This window comes from Chanodichthys erythropterus, chromosome 3 (genome assembly GCF_024489055.1).
Source record: "Chanodichthys erythropterus isolate Z2021 chromosome 3, ASM2448905v1, whole genome shotgun sequence".
In the NCBI taxonomy this organism is placed as follows: domain Eukaryota; kingdom Metazoa; phylum Chordata; class Actinopteri; order Cypriniformes; family Xenocyprididae; genus Chanodichthys; species Chanodichthys erythropterus.
In genome coordinates, this window is record NC_090223.1 from 4,421,933 (window position 1) to 4,447,818 (window position 25,886).

General features: G+C 35.7%; 1 protein-coding gene across 1 annotated transcript in view; it reads left to right on the forward strand.

The window, feature by feature from the left end:
* Positions 1 to 4,069: 4,069 nt before the first annotated feature.
* Positions 4,070 to 25,886, forward strand: part of LOC137002613 (zinc finger protein 271-like) — a 49,779-nt gene continuing 27,962 nt past the window's right edge. Inside the window, exons 1-9 of the mRNA XM_067362377.1 lie at positions 4,070 to 4,136; positions 5,519 to 5,898; positions 5,983 to 6,436; positions 11,890 to 12,080; positions 17,135 to 17,266; positions 18,286 to 18,395; positions 18,525 to 18,718; positions 25,407 to 25,447; positions 25,523 to 25,862. Coding sequence (XP_067218478.1) covers positions 4,079 to 4,136; positions 5,519 to 5,898; positions 5,983 to 6,436; positions 11,890 to 12,080; positions 17,135 to 17,266; positions 18,286 to 18,395; positions 18,525 to 18,718; positions 25,407 to 25,447; positions 25,523 to 25,862 — 1,900 coding nt within the window. The 5' untranslated portion in view covers positions 4,070 to 4,078. The remainder of the gene's footprint in view (positions 4,137 to 5,518; positions 5,899 to 5,982; positions 6,437 to 11,889; positions 12,081 to 17,134; positions 17,267 to 18,285; positions 18,396 to 18,524; positions 18,719 to 25,406; positions 25,448 to 25,522; positions 25,863 to 25,886) is intronic.

Sequence of the window (25,886 nt, forward strand, 5' to 3'; positions counted from 1 at the left end):
AGATTTCAGCTCTTCCTGATGCTCTGATGCTCGTCTGATGGGAATATTCCCGTATTTATTGATGAACTGATGTGGGAGGAGCTTCACTGATGATGTGATTGATGTGGGAGGAGCTGATCTGCCAAAATGGAAAATATACCATTAACTGAGTTTGTTTTTAAATATAATATATAAATATAAATAATGGTCAGAAAAAAAGTTAAAAGCATAAAGACAGAAATAAATGTACATATTTGTAGTCATCAAATCCCCTCAATCTGTTGACAGCAATGAAATGAGCTTTAAGTTTCAATTTACAGCAGATCTGAAGACATCAGCATAATAAATGAGGTGAAAACAGGAACTATTGATATGAAATAAAGAGTGTTTTCAGCAGTTTCTCTGTTAATATTGATGATCCTCAGACTATCAACACTCATTCAACAAGACATTCAGATCATCTCACTTTATTCTGAGTGTTTGCTGTTAGAAACTGATTATTTGAGTCAGGATATATGAGAAAAGACTATAAAACTGCTCTACTGAAAGACAATACTGTGCCACAGATGCAGAATTTTTGACTGTGTTCACTGAGAATGGTAAAGACTGGGTGGAGGGTTTGCCGTTTTTGATGTTTGCTGTGAGAGGAACCGTTCAAGAATCCTGTGTTGTCTGCTCCGAATTTTGATTTGCCTTTTAAGCTACAGGTGGATGCTAGTGGGGTTGGCGCTGGAGCAGTGTTGCTGCAAGAGGACAAGGCGGGAATTGAACACCCAGTATGCTACTTTTCAAAGAAATTCACCGGGTGCCAAAGAAACTACAGTACCATCGAAAAGGAAGCTCTCGCCTTGTTGCTGGCACTGCAAAATTTTGAGGTCTACTTGTGTAACGGTAATATGGGCCCTATTATTGTATACACTGACCACAACCCTCTTGTCTTCCTGTCCCTGATTGCGTCCAGCTGTACCTGCTTACCAATTAAGAGTGAGCCAGCATAAAAAGCAGAGCTCCAGCTACCTGACTTTGAGAAAACATTCCCCCAAGAGCTTTCTCTTTGTCTTTGTCCTGCCTAGCTGGTTGCTGCAGTTACAATTGGTGGTTGTTGAGCTGCTTAATATTCTACTTTGGTATTTTAGTGTTTGCTTTTATTTGCTCATTGTGATTCTCCAACACTTTTGTCATTTGAGTTAGTTAAAGAGATTCATACTATCCTTCACCTGTATGTTAAGTTGTTTGGTTTATAGCTGCTACTATTAACATCCCGTTTAGCAGCTACTCTTCTATTTGCTTACTTGTGTTTTGCTCACTTTTGCCTTCATTTGGAAGCTGTAGGGAGGTGGTGCCATTTTTGTTTTACCCTGTTTTCTCCTGTTTTGGGGCCAGGAAGGGAGTTAGGGTATGCTCTGTTAGCACCCTCTGTGTTTTATTCCACGAGCTGTGAAATGAACATCTTTTTGGAAAATTTGTTGCTTGTGGTGCTATGGCAGGACTCAGATGAACGCTCTTTAAAATTTTACTTTTGTTGCGTTCACATTTACCCCTAGACTTATGTGGGACGTAACAATGTGTATATCTATAACAGATTAAAAGGAAAGAAGAAAGTGCTGATCTGGTTGGGGTGTTTAATGATTATATTACTGAAGTATATAAAAACTTTACTCAAATAAATACAGATGGCACTAAGATCCCTGAAACAGGGTAACATGGATGGGTGTGGTGGTTCCAGCAAGAGGAATTGAAATCAATAGAAGAACATCTAATAATTTAGCAGTATGTAGTGGAGATGGTTGCAATTTTAGTTGCTTTGCGTTGGGTGGAAAAAGGAAAAACTGACAAAATCATAATATGTACAAACTCCGCTTCAGCTCTAGTTAGTCTAATATCGTTCCATTCATGTCGACAAGATATTCTCTACTCAGTTACAAGAATAACACACCAGGGTGGACTAGTTACATTTTTATGAGTTCTGGCGCACATAGGAGTGTAGGGCATTAAAGCAAAGAAAGCATTAAAGAAGGAAAATGTAGAGATGCAAATAAGAATCAGTAAAGCGGAAGTAAAATGTATAATCTGGGAAAAAATGAACAAGAAATGTGGGATAGTGAGGGAAAGGGAGACATTTATACTATATCCAAAAGAGTATTAAAGTAAATAAGGTAGGAGGTGGAGATAGAAAAGAAGAAACAGTACTTATGAGACCAAGACTGGAACACTGCTCTGAATAAAACATTAAGAATGGAGGGGAAATATCAGACGTGTGAGGAGTGTCAGGAAGAGGAACATGTAAATCTACATTGTAGGAAATATCAGAGGGAGAGGGTAATAATGGATAATAGACTAAAAGAACAAGGGGTGCAGAAACTCACTTTAAAAACAATAAGTATGAATGACAGATACTGGGCTTTATTATAGGATATAAAGGTAGTTTTTTTTTACCTCTCCCTGATTCTGATTCTGGATATTATAGATTATACTGTAAACTTGCTGACTGATCCGCACTCCGGAACAGAAGGTGGCGGTAATGCACCATTAAGCTGGATGCCAACCGCTGTTAAAAAAGGAGAAGAAGAGCCTTTATACAGTTTGATCCATTTCTGTGTTGTTTTCATCGAGCACAGCGATACTTCTGCGTCTTTTCTGTCGTCTTCCTGCTAAAATAAACATTTAGTGCAGCATGTGAGGAAAATATGAAGAATTAATTCAGACCTGAGCGATTTTGTGTTCGTTTTTGTGATTGTTTCATGTTTTATAGTGAAAACTGCTCAAAGTTTAAGATATGAGGGGAATTGATGGGAATCGATCTCTAGTTTTGCTGCTGCCTTTTTATTTCTACTCTTTTAACATCTTTAGATCATCTTTGTCACTTTACAGTATTTAAACACACTGGAACAGAAAGTGTTAAATTCATTAAGCCTAACGAGACACATGAGATATTTTACATCAATAAATAATTGTATAATTAATATAGAAACGTAAATAAAAGTTTGTCACCGGAAACATTGCTTTGTGATGCTGTTTATTTTTTAAATATTTTATAATAATTGCACGTTTTTCCATCTAATTACATTATTGCAATAAATATAGTTACTAGAATATCAAACTATTCATTGTCATTATGCTGCTGTAGTTATTTATCCTATTTGTGTTTGTTGTATTATTGTTTTATCCATGTCATATTGTGAGAAATATCAGTATTGTCTTTCAGTAGAGCAGTTTTATAGTCTTTTCTCATATATCCTGACTCAAATAATCAGTTTCTAACAGCAAACACTCAGAATAAAGTGAGATGATCTGAATAAACTGAGATGATCTGAATGACTTGTCGAATGAGTGTTGATAGTCATCTATATTAACAGAGAAACTGCTGAAAACACTCTTTATTTCATGTCAATAGTTCCTGTTTTCACCTCATTTATTATGCTGATGTCTTCAGATCTGCTGTAAATTGACACTTAAAGCTCATTTCATTGCTGTCAGCAGACTGAGGGGATTTGATGACTACAAATATGTGTGTTTTTAAATTCATGCTTTCAACTGTTTTTTTACTACTTTTCTAGATATTTGCCATTATTTTAATGATGAAACAGAATAAAGTTCGATTTAGAAATAAAATGTTCTGAATTAGCATCAGTTGCTTTAAGATTGATGGATAAATTCTGAATGCAATTAGTTTATTTGGTGAAATACGAAAAGAGGTTAATATAGAAAAAAAACCCTCATTATTTAGAACAAGAATCCTTTTCTGACATTCAAACACTGTATTTAAGGATCACAGTGCAGCCCAAAATACTCTTTAATTGTCATTATAAAACTTTATATAAAATTTGATATATGGACTTTAACCCTATTAACAGTAACTGATATATTTTTAATTTTGGCAGATCAGCTCCTCCCACAGCAGTCACATCATCAGTGAAGCTCCTCCCACAACAGTCACATCATCAGTGAAGCTCCTCCCTCATCACTCACATCATCAGTGAAGCTCCTCCCACAGCAGTTCCTCAATAAATGCAGGAATATTCCCATCAGACGAGCATCAGAGCATCAGGAAGAGCTGAAATCTGCAAAGACTGAGTTTATTAAAGAGGACAGTGAGAACATGAGTGATCCAGAACCCTGCAGAATGAAACACACTGAAGATACTGAAGAACAAAGAGGTTGGTGTTTATTCTTCATTCATTCATGATGCTGAACAACATTCATGATAGAAAGATTCAAGCACTTCTGCACATTTAGAGAAACCGTTAATGTTCTTTTCTAACAAAAGCTCAGTAAAGGGAAGTTTGAGAAACTTTCATACTGATTGTCAACATCAGATCAAACTAAATATATATTTTACATTATTTCAATATCTGCTTCACAGTTTTCAAGAGTGTTTCCAGAATTTAGGCATTTTCAATATAGTTTACAACATTGTTATTTTTAGGAATAAACTGTAAATGTTTGAAGTAAATGAACTTTCCAGAATGGCTGACAGGGTTGTAAGTGTAACTTGAGCAAAATCTCTTCTTACAGTAACTTTGGTAACAGGGTTGATGAATGCAGTCATTCATTTGTGTAAAAATTGAGACAATGGATTGAGATTATTTTCTTGTCCCATCATGCTGTAGAGAGAGCCCAGATGATGTCACTTCCTGGTGTCACAGTTTTAAGAAATCCTCTTTTTGAAAGCAGGAAATCATGTCAGAAGTAACAGGGTTGAGTGAATCATGAAGGACACTGATAATAACACATTTAAAGATGCAGTCAGTCTAGACTTTGAGCATGTGAACTTTCTACAGACGCTGAAACGATCATGATATGATGTCACACTCCGTGAATCTCTTTTAAAATATAAATAACAAATAATAATCATTTCAAAATGTAAAAATGTACAATCTACTCCACTTTACTACAAACTTCACTTGATCTTGTGTTTCTGGTGTCCCACATTCACATGTGTATGAATGGAAGTCAGTGGAAGGAAAAGTCTAGTGTGACCGGCCCTTAATAATTACACACTTTTAGGAAAATAAATTAAATATCACTTTAAAAGTTGATGTCAAAATATGACTGTTAATATCACATTAGATATTCTGCTAAATGAAGGATGTTCATTTAAGGGAAGGTGGCAGAGCAGCCATTTGGGAAATTCTGTAGCCAGAAGACCTCCATTCAGTGCTGATTGTCTTAATTTTGTAATAATTTTGAATTTAAATTAAATTAAATTGGCAATTAGATTAAGTGTAGAGCTAAAGTAAAATTGAGACTAAATTCTAAAATTATCTTCACTGGAGTGCTCAAACGACATACACACACATTATACCTTCACCCAGACCTCTGGATTGTGTTGTTGAGATGACCGGTGAGTCTGTACAATTGGAAGACTAATGTTAAAGTTTCAGGGACATATGCAATTTATTTATGAAAATGCATCAAACTAATCTGGATATTTTATAGCAGTTGTCTATCACAGCAAGTCTCAATTTTATGACCTTTTTATTTTATTTTATTTTGATGTACTGAAAATTAGATTACACTTTTTTCCCCTTTTTTTCAGACCTGATGGAAATGAAGGAGGAGAGTGAAGAACTGAGTGAAGTGGAGGAGAAACATCATGACAAACCTGGAGAAAAACCTTCGAGTCGCTCAAAGACTAAAAATACATTTTTAAAGAAAAGAAGAGCCAAGAAATCTACAACCTGCACTCAGTGTGGAAAGAGTTTCTCAACCAAACAAAGTCTTTATGTTCACATGAAAGTTCACTCTGGAGAGAAGCCGTTCACATGTGATCAGTGCGGGAAGAGGTTCAGTCAATCATCAACCCTTAAAGAACACAAGAAGATCCACACTGGAGAGAGACCGTTCACATGTGTTCAATGTGGGAAGAGTTTCACACAATCATCACACCTTAAAGAACATGTGAGGATCCACACCGGAGTGAAGCCTTTCACATGTAATGAATGCAGCAGAACATTTCTCTGGGCATCAAACCTGAAGAAACACCTGACAGTTCATATGAAGGAGAAGCCACATTCATGTTCTGTGTGTGGAAAGAGTTTTTCACTGCTGCAATATTTACATGCACATCAGAAAACACACACTGGTGTGAGAGAGTATGTATGCTTTGAGTGTGAGAAGACTTTTACTACAGCAAAAGATTTAAAACAGCACCAGAGAATTCACACTGGAGAAAAACCTTACAAGTGTTCACACTGTGACAAGAGATTCAGTCGGTTAGAACATCTGAAAAGACATGAAAGGATCCACACTGGAGAAAAACCTTACAAGTGTTCACACTGTGACAAGAGATTCAGTCAGTCAGCAAATCTGAAAGCACATGAGAGGATCCACACTGGAGAAAAACCTTACAAGTGTTCACACTGTGACAAGAGATTTAATCAGTCATCATATCTGAAAACACATGAGAGGATCCACAGCAGAGAGAAGCCGCACACGTGTGATCAGTGTGGAAAGAGTTTCTCTTTTAAAAGTGACCTGAAGATACACATGAAGATCCATGCAGTGGAGAAACCACATCACCACAGTCTGAAATTTTAAGTATATAAATATAATTTCAGATAACTAAAATGGCTTTCTTACTAGTAACAATCACATTCATGCTATCAGAAACTAACATTGTCACTAGTGAAAATCAAATTATTGATATCAAAAATTAACACTATTACTAGTAGCAATTCAATTCTTTATAACAAGAATAGATATTTGCACTAGTAACAAAGTAATTAATGATATCAAAAACTATTTTTACTAGTAAGAATTGTTTCTGTAATGTGAAATTGGAATTTCAACTAGTAAGGAATCAATTATTGATATGAACAATTGAATTTGAATGGCAGCCTATGGCGCCTACTAAGGGAAGCAGGTTGGTGACGGGGAGACGCAGATCTAATAATGTTACTGATTGAACCCACTCTCTGTCATTCAATAAAATAATCACATAGCGAGTGTTTTTGAATGTTTTGTATTTTGTTTGGTGTAATAATTAACATTACATTTGCGAGTATGACTCTCACTCGGCTTGTGAATGTGTATAACTTGGCCACAGCCACTTCAAAACTGTTCACGAGCTTCTATGGGTTTGATATTAGTTGTCATTTGTTGAAATAAATCATAAAAAATAAAAAATACAGTGTGTCGGTGTCTGTCATAGACTGTAAAAAAGGGTCTCGGTCCGCTGAATGTGACCCTCCGATTCTCCTCTTTGGTAATATGGGAAAGGGAGTATTTACAAAAGGGCATTACGGATACGCGTGAGTTTTGTGGAGAAATGTTTGTCTTTCAAATAAAGAAGTATTTTGAGCAAACCAAAATCAAAAAATTTGTTTCTAACCCTTACAGTTATAAGTTATTAACATAAACATGAGTGCAAATTTGGACAGCTGGTGGCGCTAGAGGGATTGAGTTAGAGACTCCAAATTTGCTATGGACACAGTTCGGACTGTCCTCTAACGGTGTGCCAAATTTCACAACTTTTTACCATAAGGTTCTATGGGCTGCCATAGACTGAAGAGCGGAAGAAGAAGAAGAAAAACACCAACAGATACAATAGGTGCCTATGCACCTCTGGTGCTTGGCCCCTAATAATAATGTGAGTAATAATGACATATATGCAAATATAACAGTAAGTGAAAATCTTGGGTGTGTAAAATATATTTAAAATTAAATCTAAAATAATGTTTACTTTGACCTGATGTTGAAAAACAATATGAAAGTTTCTCAAAGCTCCATTTACTGACATTTGTTAAAAAAATCTAAATAATAAAAATGTAAACCAAAACATTTGGAGGATTCCCTTTAGTCCTCTGCCCCAGAAATGTTAATCAAGGAAGGAAAAATGGAAGCAAACAATCTTCAGGAGAGGGACTAGCCAAAACAACAAACAAAAGGATTACTTACTATTGCCCTTTATCTAGCTCAGCATTCCTGTTCAATTCAGCAATGGGCAGAATCTCAGACTTTAAACAGTTCATTGAATATCCAGATCCTTTACCAAAATGGCTTAACAGATTATAGAAGTGATGAAGATGGGTTTGTGATATATAAAAGAATGTTGTCCACATATAAACGTATTATATGATGGTGATGTTTTGATTGGATTCCATATATGTTATGTGATTGTCTTATTGCAGCTACCAAGAGTTAAATGAAAAGTGCAAAGAGTTGCTGTGATAATGGGCAGCCTTGTCTGGTACCTCTTTTTAAGTAAAACTGATTTGATATAATACCATTAGTTATGAACTATGCTGTTGGTGTATTATAGAGTGTTTTAATCCAGCTGATGATATATGATTTAAAACCAAAGTGACTAAGTGCAGTGAAGAGAAAGGACCATTCTACCCTATCAAATGCCTTTTCTACATGTAAAGATACAATCATAAGGCCGTGTGTCCACTAAAGCGTTTTTTTTTCCAGCTGCTAGCGTACTTTTTCAATTGTTTTCAATGGGAACACCACGTTTTTTAAACACCAGGAGTGTAACGAGGTGCTGAGCGTCTTTTTCATGCTCAAGCGCTGAGAGCTTACTGGTCGCCTCGAGTTGAAGAATGTTCAACTTTGAGTAAATCGCTACGCTCATCACTGTCACTTTTTATTCAGCCATCCAATCAGAGTGGAGGAGGGGCAGGACAAATACAACAATAAAAGATTGATATCACATATTGTAGTCTGCCCACCAGTGCTTTACTAATTATTTTAAATCAACATTAATTAATGATTTTGGATGGTAGTTTGGACGGTGGAACATTGGGTGTGATCCTTGTTCAGTTTTGGAATGAGAGAAATGTAAGCAGTATTCATATGTTGCTGTATTATTCCATTCCTATTTCATGAATTTTGCATAGAGTTTTAAGAAACATAGGAGAGATCAGTGGCCAAAACTGACTATAGAACTCTGGGAAGCCGTCTGGACCAGGTGATTTGTTATTTGGTAGGCAACGGAGTGCTTTCTTCTATTTCTTTAAATGATGCATTTTTTTGTCCATAGAGTAGTGATTTGAGTAATATAACCTAAATAAATCATTTATTTCAGATGGATTTTGAGTTATATTGCCGGAGTGATCCTTTATAGAGCTAATAATTGATTTCTCAGTTTGCTGCTTTAGTTATTGTTTTGGTTATACGTTTGAATGGGTAGGTCTCTATAGCTCAGCATTCCTGTTCAATTCAATTCAGTAATGGGCAGAATCTCAGATTTTGAGCAGTTAATGGAATATCCTGATCCTTTTCCAAAATGGTTTAACAGATTATGAACTGACAGAAGTGATGAAGATGGGTTTGTGATATATAAAAGAATATAGTCTGCATACAAACTTATTTTATGATGGTGATGTTTTGATTGTATTCCGGATATATTATGTGATTGTTGTATTGCAGCTGCCAGTGTAAGTCAGTAGATTTTAAGGTCAGTATTTACTCCACTTAAGCACACAAATATTTTGGTTTCTTTTAATTCGGCTAAGAGGACATGCTGTGACATTTGGGTGGGTGTGTGATATTGACAAAAAATTATATCTATTTTGGGGGGGATTTTTTTGATAATGATAATTACATGATATTTTATTGATTGTGTTTATGGGGGTTGTGTCTGGACGGGATACAGCAACGGCGGAAGTGAGGCACAATTTCACAATAAAATAACAGTAAATTAAATTGCTACTTATCAGATTGTGTTTATTAATGACTACACCTACCTCAACCCTAAACAATAATGCAAATACAGTAATTAAATTACCCAATATTAATTTTGTGCATGCCCATTGTCCGTAGCTGTATCCGTAGTCTTTACCGTTTATGTGCTATTGGCTGGTTTAGATCTGCCAGAGATAAATAAATATGATACTACAACCAACAGTAGGTGGCGGCAAGTCCCTGTCTTAATGAGTGATGCATTAAATCATTCATTCAAATGATTGAGTGAGTGATTGACTGTCTTTATAAATGAATGAAAGGATGTATCATTGAATCATTGATTCAAATGATTAATTCAAAACAGCTGATTCATTTAGAAACTGAGCAAATGACTGCCTTTGTCTCATTGTGCATACTGTCATATTAATACATGTGCATATTAATATTAATTACTATTTAGGGCAGATAGTGTGGACAGTAGGCACATCGGGACTGTCTTCAATAATGGATCATTGAATCATTGACTCCACAGTGTTACTCTGAGATGGTCAAACAATATTGTCTAAAATGTAGCTCATTATATGAGGAGCTCTTTTCCAAAAACGCTATAAGTCCATTTTAATGGTTTTCATGAAAATGACATTTTTTTTTTTTTTTTTTTACCTAGACCCATATATTTTGTTAATATTCAATTTATCCTGTTAAAATGGGCTATTGGCTCAGTCTGAACATGTGAAACAATGATTGTTAAATTAAACAACAATATTGTTGATTATAAATTCAAAAGGTATTTTTTTTGTTTCAAAACAATACAAATCCATCCTTTTTTTCAAATAATTGTTGGTTTATGTCTTTAAAAAAAAAAAAAATGAGAACATGCAACATATGGCATCAGGGACTCATACTATAAATGAATATAAATCAAATAAATGCAAATGCATGAAATAAATATCAGCCAAATAAAATAAATAGTAACAATAAATAGTAATAATAATAAATAGTACATTTTCTTGTTGTTTTTTTGTGATTTTCTTTGTCCAGTTGGCATTTTCTACCCCCAGGTGTAGGTCTGGCTCATCCAGGCCATCAAAAGTGTTATTAGAGTTTAAAGCACTCATTTTGAAGACTGAGCACAAACAAACTTCCCTTGCTTCAGAGAACTGCCATGTTAGATTGCATCGAACGCTCACCGAATTCTGATTGGTCGAGAGAACATATCGCATTTAGGCTAAAAACAGGTTCGGCGCTTATAGCGGTTTGGAAAGAAACTGCATCTTGCAGTACATTTTAAACAAGGAAATATAGCGATGTGACATGAAACATTGATGGAGCAGAGAATAGGTTTAGTACACAGCAAAATGGCAAGACAAACTCATTTTTTATTTTTTTTTATTTGGCATTTATCATGTTTTGGAAAAGAGCTCTTCATATTAACTTCTTGTTTAATTACCTTTGCAATAATGCTCACATGCAGTGTTCACATGGTATTCAAGAAAAACAGCACTCTCGCTTGTATGATATTACTGAACTACATCACACCGTACAGGGATATTTTTCGCTTTCATAACTTGACTTATAGGGTGATTCTGATTGCATTCTATTGGCTTCATCAAGCAGTGAATCCGTTTTTGGCAAATAAGCAACATACTTTATAATGTCATCTGGCACATTGTTAATACATCAGTTACAACGTTATGGTATGATAAACATTGCACACACTATATGTGAAGTAACTTCTATTGGTCACACGTCTTAACTTGATATGAAAACTTTCCGGTCCCCCACATTCATATGTGTTTGACTGGAAGTCAGTAGAATGAAACATGTAGTGTGACCATCATCTTAATGATTATAAAAGTTTTTAGAAAAATTAATATCAATCTAAAAGTTGGTGCCAAATTTATGGCAATACTGCATAATATTTAATGTTAAATATTTACAATAGATAATTGTCATCGATCAAATATTTTAATAGTTCTCTATAGAAACATGGGATTTGTCAGTAATGTTTTAAAAATAGATCAAGGTAGCTCATTCATGAAAAGTTTAAAATAATTTATAAAAATGCTTAAAAAATATGCAAAAAGTGTCCTTTCACTTCATATCTCTCTCTTTGAAGTATTTTGATGTACTGAAAATACAATTAAACTTTTTCTTTCATTTCAGTCCTGATGGAAGAGAGTGAGGAGAGATAAGAACTGAGTGAAGTGGAGGAGAAACAACGTCAAACCTGGAGAAAAAACTTTGAGTCCCTGAAAGAATAAAAAGACATTTTTAAAGAAAGAAGAAGAGCCAAGAAATCTGCAAACTGCACTCAGTGTGGAAAGAGTTTCTCAACAAAACAAAGTCTTGATGTTCACATGAGAGTTCATACTGGAGAGAAGCCGTTCACAGATCAGTGTGGAAAGACCTGCATATACAAACAAGATCTTAAGGAACACATGAAGATCCACACCGGAGAAAAGCTGCATGTGTGTGATCAGTGTAGGAAAAGCTTCTCATTGAAACATCATCTTGAGATTCACTTGAGAGTTTCATACTGGAGAGAAGCCGTTCACATGTGATCAGTGCGGGAACAGCTTCACACGAAATTTCAAACCATTTTGAAAGTGACACACTTCCTTCTGCCAGTTGGTGGCGCTATAACTTAGACTCACAATAGTCACATCCATGTGATCCGTCTCCTACAACGAATACACGGATGAAGTTTCATCAAAATCAGTCAATGTAAAGTGTATCCGGAAAGTATTCACATCGTTTCACTTTTTCCACATTTTGTCATATTACAGCCTAATTCTAAAATGGATTAAATTCATTATTTTCTTCAAAATTCTACAAACAATACCCCATAATGACGACGTAAAAGAAGTTTGTCTGATGCTCGTCTGATGGGAATATTCTAGCATTTATTGGATAATTGATGTGGGAGGAGCTTCACTGATGATGTGTGATGTGGGAGGAGCTTCACTGATGATGTGAGTGTTGTAGGAGAAGCTGATCTGCCAAAATAAAAAATATATATTAGTTACTAAGTGTGTTTTATCTTGATGTCTTGATAAGAGAATATAAATAATGATAAGAAAAACAGATGCAGCATAAAGACAGAAATAAATGTAGATATTTGTAGTAATTAAATCCCCTCAGTCTGTTGACAGCAATGAAATGAGCTTTAAGTGTCAATTTACAGCAGATCTGAAGACATCAGCATAATAAATGAGGTGAAAACAGGAACTATTGACATGAAATAAAGAGTGTTTTCAGCAGTTTCTCTGTTAATATTGATGATCCTCAGACTATCAACACTCATTCAACAAGACATTCAGATCATCTCACTTTATTCTGAGTGTTTGCTGTTAGAAACTGATTATTTGAGTCAGGATATATGAGAAAAGACTATAAAACTGCTCTATTGAAAGACAATACTGATATTTCTCACAATTTGACACATGTAAAACATAATACAAAAACATTAATGACACTCATCTTCATAAAACTCTACAGCTAAATAGCTACAGCACACAATATGTCCATATTAATCTAAATATAGTCTGATTTTATGATAACTGCATTAATTTCAATAAAGTAATTACATCATTAACATGTTGCAGTTTTTAATAGCAGAAACTGACAATGTTCCTAAAACCTTTAAAAATAAAGAGAAGCACAAAGCAATATTTAATCTTTCCAGTATCAATCTGTTCATATTTATCTCTATTGACATTGAAGTACAGATTAAAAATACCTCATGGCTCATTATAGGCTCAATGTAAAGTATTTAGCAGTATCATATATTTTAATAATATTAGTCATTCAGTAACAGTTCTTCTCACTCCAAACACTGAAACAATGGTGAGTTGTGACTGAGCTTCAGCAGTTTCAGTGTTTTTTGTGTTCTCAGGATCAACAGTCTCTGTTTGGTTAGAGTCTCCAGGGTCATTCCATGGTCCCTGTTTCTCCTTTTAACACCTCCAGAATCCAGCTGGACACTAGGATCTCGAGTCGATGGGCTTCACCACTGTGCCCTTTCTCCAGACCTTATGAGGCTTGAATGCTTGTATTCTCACAGTCACCTTGTTTTAGTGCGTCTGAGTTTCTGGCTGATCTGTTTGTTGCAGTTGTCGCAGGCTGGTTTTCATGGGTAGTCGTGAATAGAGATGAGCAGCGTGTTTTTTTTTTTTAGTAATTATGCTATTTGTATAGATGTTTTGTCGTTTTGAACAGTATTTGGCGCGTCTACCGTTGGCGGCCGATGACGTCACCGCTCGCGTGCGCCTTCCTCTCATTCAGTTTCAGCGTCGAGTCTTCTGAGGAGAGTCGAGCAGTTCACGGTATTTCTCATATTTACACGATCATCAAACACACTTTACACAGTTTGATCAAGCGACAGACTCATTTCTGTGTTGTTTTCATTGAGCACAGCGATACCTGTGCGTCTTTTCTGGCGTCTTCCTGCTGAAATAAACATTTAGTGCAGCATGTGAGGAAAATATGATGAATTCATTCAGACCTGAGCGATTTTGTACTGCGGTCAAGTGGGCCGCGCGTCGAAAATACACGGTCAAGCCAGCCGCACTTTTTTTTTAGGTCGCGCGTCTATTCCTGCACTTACGGTATGGGTCCTGGAGACGGTCTAAATGCATTTAAAGACGGCAGTTTCCTTTACTCTTGCAGTTAACCGTAAAAAGGGCAAGAACGTAAAGAGACATCAGATAAGTTATGTATTGCTTTTTTTCCCCATCTTATTATGACTCTAATAATTTTTTTATATAAAAAAGACTTTTATTTTCGAATTTGTTCTTTGTATATGTGCTATACATCATATGTTAATGTTAATATTAATTATTATGAATCATTTATTAATTTGATTTTTTAAATTATTTTTTATTATTGCTATTATTTTTATTATTTAATAATAAATATTATACATTAATTATTATACATTATGAATATTAATTAATGTTAATATGAGTTTTATACATAATTTATTAATTTTATTACATTTTTTTTGGATTGTAATGTTTAATATTTGTTTATTGTTCTACATTATTAATGTTAACATTAATCTTAATAGTAATGTTAATTAATATTGATCATTAATTTTACTATTAAATTAAAATTTTTGATTTTAGTGTTTTTATATATACAATAATTATTTAAACATTATTTATTAATTTTAATGTTAATTATCATACATGCTTAATGTAAATTGTTTTATTTTTACATATAAAACATACATACATCAAAAATAAAAATTGTAAAAAGTACCTTTATAGGTTTGCTCATTCTGTCAACTGATATTTATTCAGGGTCACCCTGGCTATTACTGTACTAATTTTCATAACATTTTACTGTACAGTTTGGGAGAAAATTAAAGTCAAACTCACCCACAATATTCATTTTCAAACACTCATAAAAGTGTTTTTTTTTTACATGTTTGCTCATTCTGTCAACTGATATTTATTCAGGGTCACCCTGGCTATTACTGTGCTCATTTTCATATAATTTTACTGTACAGTTTGGGAGAAAATTAAAGTCAAACTCAGCTATAATATCAAAGTGCATTTTAGCACTTGCACTGTGGCCCATATTCAAATACTCATACAAATATTTTCTTTATAGGTTAGCTAATTCTGTCAACTGATATTTATTAAGGGTTACTCTGGCTATTACTGTACTCAAATTCGTATCATTTTACTGTACAGTTTGGGAGAAAATTAAAGTCAAACTCACCTATAATATCAAAGTGCATTCAAGCACTTGCACTGTAGCCTATATTCAAACACTCATAAAAATATTTTCTTTATAGGTTAGCTAATTCCTATAATTTATTTTTATTCAAGGTTTACCTGTCTATTACTGTATTAATTTTCAAGTCCTTTTACTGTACAGTTTGGGAGAAAATTAATGTTAAACACACCTATAATATCAAAGTGCATTCAAGCCCTTGCACCGTGGCCCATTTTCCAACACTCATGAAAATCTTTCCTTTAAAGGTTTGCTCATTCTGTCAACTGATATTTATTCAGGGTCACTCTGGCTATTACTGTACTCATTTTCATATCAATTTACTGTACAGTTTGGGAGAAAATTAAAGTCAAACTCACCTCCACTATCAAAGTGCATTCAAGCCCTTGCATTGTGGCCCATTTTCAAACACTCATAAAAATCTTTTCTTTATAGGTTAGCTAATTCCTTCAATTGATTTTTATTCAGGGTGTAGTGATTTTTACTTCGTCCATCAAAGGACACGAAGTAAAGTAGGGATTGGTACTCACGTCACCGCTGACGTTGTGATTTTAGGACCACACGTCACTTAAGGGGTGATTATGACATTTACATTTACATTTATGCATTTGACAGACGCTTTTATCCAAAGCGACTTACATTGCATTATACTATACATTTGTATCCGAGTATGTGCAATCCCTGGGATCGAACCCATGACCTTGGCATTGCTAGTGCCATGCTCTAACCACTGAGCTACAGGAAAGCATTATGAGTACATCAGATGACCACTTCCCCTTTTTACCTAGTTCAGGGCACCAGTCAAGGTGTTTTACCTTGGCAGTATGAGAACACTCCCAGCAGGGGCTTTCATTCATTTAGAATTAATGTAAAGTGGTCAGCTGATTTATCTGAAAGATTGGTGATATTGCTAACTTGTAGAACCTTTTCTGTATTATCAGCACAAGGAAGACACAAGTGTAATAAAATAAATTTTATTAACAAAAAGATAAACAAGAATAACTAACACAACTACTAAATGAAAACTATGAATGATAAAGGAATAAAGTGCATAAGATACATAGAATACAAGTGATTAAGTTGGGTGTGGCTATGGAAGAGTTACGTTATCTTATGGAAAGATAAACTGTTTCTCTGAAAATAATAAGGTGGAGAACCTTATTATGCACCAAACAAATAAACGAAAGATTATTTGTTATTAACTAACATCAGCTATATTACATCTAATGGAAATTAGGAAATTATATACTGATAATATACAACAATGCCAAGGTCTCTGGAAAGAGGTTTGGTTAAGTGATATTTACGTTCCTCTTGGTTGAGTCCGACGACGGTGACGTCCTCCACTGGCTGTGCTGGGGGACGATGCAGTGGGGAGAGGAGCCAGAATCTGTTTCAACAGTCTTGAACACGAAGCTCTGTGGGATGCTGATCTCCTGAAGCACCAAAGTGTCCTAAAATCTGGAACACGCAGATGAGGCCCTGGTGTAGGTGCAGAAGGTCCTTAACAATCTGGAACACGCAGACGAAGGTACCTTGTAGTGAAGGTTTGCTCTCCTGAACTTAACCTTGTTGCAGATGTCGTTACTCGCTGGACGGAAACTCTGAACGTAGTGTTTGTCAATGTCTCTTTCCTCACAAGCTGGAGGCTTAGAACGTGGTCGTCTCTGTTGCTGCCTCACAAGCTGTAGACTCAGATCACAGGATCTGTTGTTGTCTCTTCTGGATAGACCAGAGGCTCAGAACGGTGTTGTGTCTGTTAATGTCTGTCTCCGTGCAGGACAGACTCAGAACGGCGTATCTGTTGTGTCTCACCCGATGGGAGACTCAGAACAAGGAGTGTCTGTTGAGAGGGTACCCTTTATCCCTTTCTGATGAGGAGGAGATTGCATTTTGGCGCTTCTCCATTCGAGTGCTGTGATTGGCTGTTGGCATCAGAGGGGACACACAGAGTGTGGCCCACCCTTCTTTCTCCTGTGGAACTCATTTACATAAAGCACAAAGTTGGAAGTCTTTACAGTGTCTTTAAAGTTTACCAATGCATTTCTCACTTTCCAAACCACCACCAGAATACCTTTGGCAATATTCTAAACAGATAGAGACTAAACATGATGGAAAAAGACTGAACTGTCATTCAATTGTACATTAACAGCTGGATTTGTATCAGAGGTTGCACTACAAATAGCTGTCACTGAGAATACTTATTTCCGTGAATAAGTATGAAATGGATGTGTAGTTTGCATCAGTTCTAAGGTTTTCAAACATAGTTTTGAATGGATTCGGATGGATCTTTGTGATCTCTCTTTGTTTCACCCATTACTGCTAAGGTCCCGAGGAATTTTTATGGCGGGTCTGTGGCCAACCTTAGGAAGTAGTCTCTAGATGGGTGAAGGGCTGAAACTGCCTATGGACCAATGAGAAGTCCTGTCCTTCCCAGGCTTGGTACAAGAGGTCTTCTTCTTGCCCTCTAAGAGAGGTCTGGACGTTGTCCTTACATCTTTATCTGATGGCGTTGGACAGTTTGTATGTGTTAGGCCACCAAGATCCAATAAAAATGTAGCAAACCTTTGTCCACTGTTACAGATAGAGAGGGGCCCGGCCATAAACTGGGCCCTAGAATGTGCTGTTCACTACAAGGGTTAACCTGACTATTAATGTACTCATTGTTTTTATCAATTTACTGTACAGTTTGGGAGAAATTTAAAGTTAAACTCACCCCCAAACATCAAAGTTCATTCTAGCACATATAATGTCCCGATTTCAAACACTCATAAAAATCTTTTCTTTAGAGGTTTTCTCATTCTGTCAATAGATATTTGCTCAGAATGGCAATGGCTATTACTGTAATTATTTTCATGTCATTTTACTGTACATTTTTGGATCAAATTAAAGGCAAAACTCCACTATATAAGTGCATTCTAACTCTTGCAGCACCCAGTCGACTTGGTGGCAGACAACACCCTGAGGACAACCAACAGAGATGCAACCAAAGATGGAGACCCAGATGGAGCTGATGAGCTCACGTGCAGCCGATGGTCCCGGTGACCGAGGTGGAGCCGGGAATCCTGAGGACAGAGGCTGAGCCGGTGGGACTGAGGATGGAGGCAGAGCTGGGGGGAAGGTAGAGCCAGATGGAGCTGTAGGTGTAGGCAGGTCAATGCTTGACCAAGGGGGAGCCTGAGGGATGAGGGAACCCAGATAAGCTGTATGGCCGATGGTGGATCTGAAGTGTCGAAGGGCCGAAGTGGAGCAGTGGGCACAGAGGCTGGAGGTGGAAACAGGGGATCCTCTGTGCGAGAAGGAGCTGTTGGCCTGAAGACACTTGGCATCTCTTGCTGGCATGTGGAGGATGTAGAAGGCGATGGTGGGGCTGAGGAACTGGCTGAATGAAGAGGTGTGAGAGGAAGGCTGGGTGGGAATTCAGGAAATACAAGGGACACTGGAGATAAAGGTGCTGGAGATACAGGAGACTCTGGAGATATAGCCAGATGGTACACCAGAGACCAGACAAGAAGAGGCCCCAGGGTGGAGTCGCAGGTGGGAGGCAGAATAGCGGCCCATTGGAAATACAGGGTAGAATCACCTCTCCAAAAAAGTCTATCAAGATCACTTCAACAAATCCTTCAGTTCATCAAAATATTTGCCAGAGTTTGACATACACATTTCCACAGCAGTGGTGTTGTGGGCAGAGTTTTTTTCCCAGCCCTCAAACTCCACAATCACTAACTCAGTGATTAATGGTGTTGCCAGCTTGCACACCTGGTCAGACTCTGTAGTTGGTCTGAGCTACAAAACACTCTGTCCTTATCATTGGTATGGGCTTGTCTCTCATGGTGGCCGGTCTCCACTGTCTGCGATGGGCTCAAACAGCATCTCCGTCTCATCGTTCATCGTTGGTGGTGGTTGGCTGGCCTCTGGCACTGGAGTGGGACTGGTGGTGAAGTCAAACAAAGGAACTAATAAGGGAGTAAATGAACACTGGAGGAAACTAATTACATAATTAACAGACTGACAGAAACTAAGTCAAACTAAGAAACACAACACGGCAGACATGTGACACTGTAGTCATATTGACAATTTTATTGATGCTATTACTACTTCTCTGGACCTTGACTGTTGCAACTTTGTTGCTTTCAATGGAGGATGAAAAAACCTCATAAATATCATAATTTGACATGAAACAAATGCGATTTTTGGGTGAACTAACCCTTTAATATAACTCTGATTGTGTTCATCAAAAAGACAAATGTCACTGAAAAGAACATTCCTCCTCCTCTCAATGCTATAACAGGTGCCGCTCTCCCACTCCAGCATGAGATGCAGCCTGTAACACATCAAGCAACATTTTTGCATTCTCACGAAAATAGCATTCCCTTCCTCTCAATGCTGTGACAGGTGCCTCTTACTTGCTTCAGTGCGAAACACAGCCAGTAGCACTTTAATAATTCGCCACTCAACTCTGGGCATGGCAGGCCATCCCCATGCTGTCGAGCTGGATATCAGAAATAACAGAACGAGTCTACTAGCTCCATTTTGCTCGCAGACCACCACGCTTCTTGGGCATGATTTACTCCTCAGTCTCAGGCAACAGGTCTCATGTCCTCCAAGCCAAAGTGCAGTCTCTGCTAGAAAAAGGTGATGTGGAGATAGTTCCCTCAGAATGCAGAGAGTCAGGCTTTTACAGCTGCTACTTCCTCGTTCCAAAGAATGATGGTGGTCTCAGGCCCATTCTTGATCTGTGACGTCTGAACCGGATCCTCATGAGATTAATTTATATTGGTCAATCTGAAAGACTCTGACTTTCATATCTAGAAAGCCCCCCACAAAAGGCCATTCTTGAAATTTGCCTTTGTGGGAGTGGTATACGAATTCATAAATTCCTTCCATTCATACTCTCTAGAGCTCCGCATAACTTTATGAAGTGTGTAGATGCGGCCCTCTCTTTTTTGCAACAGAACAGAAAATCGGGAGCATGGCAGCCTTTTTCAAGTTGGGGACTATTCTTCCCCTCAATAGATTTCAGAAGCTGCAAGGCCATTTGCAACCACTACAGCACTGGTTGAAAGACATGTTCCACCTCGTGAGTGGCACACAGGCCTGCATCTTCTTAGAGTTCGCCACCACTGTGTTCTTGGTCCCCTTGAAATCGTCCCATTTTTATTAGAACAGGATAATGCTGGGCTCTGTTTCAGTTGACAGAATGAGCTAACCTATAAAGAAAAGATTTTTATGAGTGTTTGAATATGGGCTACAGTGCAAGTGCTTGAATGCACTTTGATATTATAGGTGAGTTTGACTTTAATTTTCTCCCAAACTGTACAGTAAAAATATATGAAAATGAGCACAGTAATATCCAGGGTGACCCTGAATAAATATCAGTTGACAAAATGAGCTAACCTATAAAGAAAATATTTTTATGAGTGTTTGAATATGGGCCACAGTGCAAGTGCTAAAATGCACTTTGATGTTATAGGTGAGTTTGACTTTAATTTTCTCCCAAACTGTACAGTAAAAATATATGAAAATGAGCACAGTAATATCCAGGGTGACCCTGAATAAATATCAGTTGACAGATTGAGCTAACCTATAAAGAAAAGATTTTTATGAGTGTTTGAATATGGGCTACAGTGCAAGTGCTTGAATGCACTTAGATATTATAGGTGAGTTTGACTTTAATTTTCTCCCAAACTGTACAGTAAAATGATACGAAAATGAGTACAGTAATATCTAGGGTGACGCTGAATAAATATCAGTTGACAGAATGAGCTAACCTATAAATAAAATATTTTTATGAGTGTTTGAATATAGGCTACAGTGCAAGTGCTTGAATGCACTTTGATATTATAGGTGAGTTTGACTTTAATTTTCTCCCAAACTGTACAGTAAAATGATACGAATTTGAGTACAGTAATAGCCAGAGTAACCCTTAATAAATATCAGTTGACAGAATTAGCTAACCTATAAAGAAAATATTTTTATGAGTGTTTGAATATGGGCTACAGTGCAAGTGCTTGAATGCACTTAGATATTATAGGTGAGTTTGACTTTAATTTTCTCCCAAACTGTACAGTAAAATGATACGAAAATGAGTACAGTAATATCTAGAGTGACGCTGAATAAATATCAGTTGACAGAATGAGCTAACCTATAAATAAAATATTTTTATGAGTGTTTGAATATAGGCTACAGTGCAAGTGCTTGAATGCACTTTGATATTATAGGTGAGTTTGACTTTAATTTTCTCCCAAACTGTACAGTAAAATGATACGAATTTGAGTACAGTAATAGCCAGAGTAACCCTTAATAAATATCAGTTGACAGAATTAGCTAACCTATAAAGAAAATATTTTTATGAGTGTTTGAATATAGGCTACAGTGCAAGTGCTTGAATGCACTTTGATATTATAGGTGAGTTTGACTTTAATTTTCTCCCAAACTGTACAGTAAAAATATATGAAAATGAGCACAGTAATATCCAGGGTGACCCTGAATAAATATCAGTTGACAGAATGAGCTAACCTATAAAGAAAATATTTTTATGAGTGTTTGAATATGGGCCACAGTGCAAGTGCTAAAATGCACTTTGATATTATAGGTGTTTGACTTTAATTTTCTCCCAAACTGTACAGTAAAATTATATGAAAATGAGCACAGTAATAGCCAGGGTGACCCTGAATAAATATCAGTTGACAGAATGAGCAAACATGTAAAAAAAAAAACACTTTTATGAGTGTTTGAAAATGAATATTGTGGGTGAGTTTGACTTTAATTTTCTCCCAAACTGTACAGTAAAATGATATGAAAATTAGTACAGTAATAGCCAGGGTGACCCTGAATAAATATCAGTTGACAGAATGAGCAAACCTATAAAGGTACTTTTTACAATTTTTATTTTTGATGTATGTATGTTTTATATATAAAAATAAAACAATTTACATTAAGCATGTATGATAATTAACATTAAAATTAATAAATAATGTTTAAATAATTATTGTATATATAAAAACACTAAAATCAAAAATTTTAATTTAATAGTAAAATTAATGATCAATATTAATTAACATTACCATTAAGATTAATGTTAATTAATTAATTAATAATGTAGAACAATAAACGAATATTAAACATTACAATCCAAAAAAAATGTAATAAAATTAATAAATTATGTATAAAACTCATATTAAAATTAATTAATATTCATAATGTATAATAATTAATGTATAATATTTATTAATAAATAATAAAAATAATAGCAATAATAAAAAAATAATTAAAAAAATCAAATTAATAAATGATTCATAATAATTAATATTAACATTAACATATGATGTATAGCACATATACAAAGAACAAATTCGAAAATAAAAGTCTTTTTTTATATAAAAAAATTATTAGAGTCATAATAAGATGGGGAAAAAAGCAATACATAACTTATCTGATGTCTCTTTACGTTCTTGCCCTTTTTACGGTTAACTGCAAGAGTATAAAGGAAACTGCCGTCTTTAAATGCATTTAGATCGTTTCCAGGACCCATACCGTAAGTGCAGGAATAGACGCGCGACCTAAAAAAAAAAAAAGTGCGGCTGGCTTGACCGTGTATTTTCGACGCGCGGCCCGCTTGACCGCAGTGATTTACGTTTGTGTGATTGTTTCATGTTTTATAGTGATAATAACTGTTACTGAATGTCAAAGTTTGAGATCTGTGAGGAAAATATGATGAAATCATTCAGACCTGAGCGATTTTGTGTTCGTTTGTGTGATTGTTTCATGTTTTATAGTGATAATAACTGTTACTGAATGTCAAAGTTTGAGATCTGTGAGGAAAATGTTGAATTCATTCAGACCTGAGTGACTTTGTGTTTATTTGTGGGATTGTTTCATGTTTTATAGTGAAAACTGCTAATGAATGTCAAGTCATAAGTCAAAGATCTGTGAGGGGAATTGATGGGAATCGATCTCTAGATTTGCTGCTGCCATTTTATTTCTACTCTTTTAACATATTTGGACTTTATTCCAACTTTATCACTTTACATTATTAAAACACACTGGAGCAGAAAGTGCTAAATACATTGAGCCTGTATCTAATGAGCCACATAACATATTTTAAAATGATAAATAAATGTTTAAATGTTTGACAGCGGAAACATTAAATTGCTTTGTGGTGCTGTTTAATTTTTAAAGTTTTTCCATCTAATTACATTAATGTATTGTATAGCCTATAGTTATTAGAAAATCAAATTATTCATATGGATGCTATGTGCTGTAGTTATATATCTTGTAATGGTGCCATTAGTGTTTGTTTTGTATTATTGATGTTTTATCCATGTCATATTGTGAGAAATAATAAAAAGTATTATCCTCCTGACTCTGACAGCAAACTGTTTCTAACAGCAAACACTCAGAATAAAGTGAGATGATCTGAATGTCTTGTTGAATGAGTGTTGAAACTGCTGAAAACACTCTTTATTTCATGTCAATAGTTCCTGTTTTCACCTCATTTATTATGCTGATGTCTTCAGATCTGCTGTAAATTGACACTTAAAGCTCATTTCATTGCTGTCAACAGAATAATGTTCAATTTAGAAATAAAATTGTCATTTTAAATATTTGTATAGTGTATAGATATACACTATCCTTCAAACCACTTTTTTCAAAGTTTTAATCATATAAAATTTAACTAAATGTAGTTCTCTTATTATTTTATGTATTTTATTAAGTACAGATAAAAAAAAATAACTTGTTTCCTTTTTACATTACATCTGTTAAACTAAATGATGATGCAACATTAAATCATTTTGTTTTTAAAAACAAAAGTTGTTTGAAACATTAAAATGCACTTGCATTTAACTGGTTTTCTTTGTTAAATCATTTTTTTTTTTTTACATTTAATTGATTTTGGCAGATAAGCTCCTCCCATATCACGCACATCAGTGAAGCTCCTCCCACAGCAGTTCATCAATAAATGCTGGAATATTCCCATCAGAGGAGCATCAGAGCATCAGGAAGAGCTGAAATCTGTGAAGACTGAGTTTATTAAAGAGGACAGTGAGAACATGAGTGATCCAGAACCCTGCAGAATGAAACACACTGAAGATACTGAAGAACAAAGAGGTTGGTGTTTATTCTTCATTCATTCATGATGCTGAACAAGATTCATGATAGAAACAAACATTGTTATTTTAGGAATAAACCGTCAACACCAAAATGTTTGAAGTAAATGAACTTTCCAGAATGGCTGACAGGGTTGTAAGGGTAACTTGAGCAAAATCTCTTCTTACAGTAACTTTGGTAACAGGGTTGATGAATGCAGTCATTCATTTGTGTAAAAACTGAGACAATGGATTGAGATTTCTTTCTTGTCCCATCATGCGGTAGAAAGAGCCCAGAAGATGTCACTTCCTGGAGCCAGTTGCATAAACTTAATCACTATATTAAGACTGTGTTTTAAGGCTGTGTTTTAAGAACTAGTTTGACCAACTTGCAGTTAACCAATGGGTAATCAATGTTATTTTCCCAATTTAAATTACACCGATCTACCTTTTTATGTAACAGACTTTAAAAAATTAGAACCACTCTTCAAGAAAAACATTAGTGTCTTAACTAAGTGGTTTATGCAACTGGCCCCAGGTGTCACCGTTTTAAGAAATCCTGTTTTTGAAAGCAGGAAATCATGTCAGAAGTAACAGGGTTGAGTGAATCATGAAGGACACTGATAATAACACATTTAAAGATGCAGTCAGTCTAGACTTTGAGCATGTGAACTTTCTACAGACGCTGAAACTGTCATGATATGATGTCACACTCCGTGAATCTCTTTTAAAACATAAATAACAAATAATAATCATTCCAAAATGTTAAAATATTCAATCTAAAACTGCAAACCACTGGATTGTGTCGTTGAGATGACCGGTGAGTCTGTACAATTGGAAGATTAATGTTAAAGTTTCAGGGACATATGCAATTAATTTATGAAAATGCAAATGCATCAAAATGATCGGGATATTTTATAGCAAGTCTCAATTTTATGACTTTTTTTTTTTTTTTCATTTCAGGACTGATGGAAGAGAGCGAGGAGAGTGAAGAACTGAGTGAAGTAGAGGAGAAACATCATGACAAACCTGGAGAAAAACCTTTGAGTCGCTCAAAGAATAAAAAGACATTTTTAAAGAAAAGAAGAGCCAAGAAATCTACAACCTGCACTCAGTGTGGAAAGAGTTTCACAAAGAAATCTTGTCTAGAGCTTCACATGAGAGTTCATACTGGAGAGAAGCCATTCACATGTGATCAATGTGGGAAGAGCTTCACACAAAAAGTACATCTTGATGTTCACATGACAGTTCACACAGGAGAGAAGCCGCACACATGTGATCAATGTGGGAAGAGTTTCAGTCAATCATCAACCCTTAAAGAACACATGAAGATCCACACTGGAGAGAAGCCGTTTACATGTAATCAATGTGGGAAGAGCTTCAGTCACTCATCAACCCTTAGAGAACACATGAGGATCCATACCGGAGCGAGACTGTTCACAT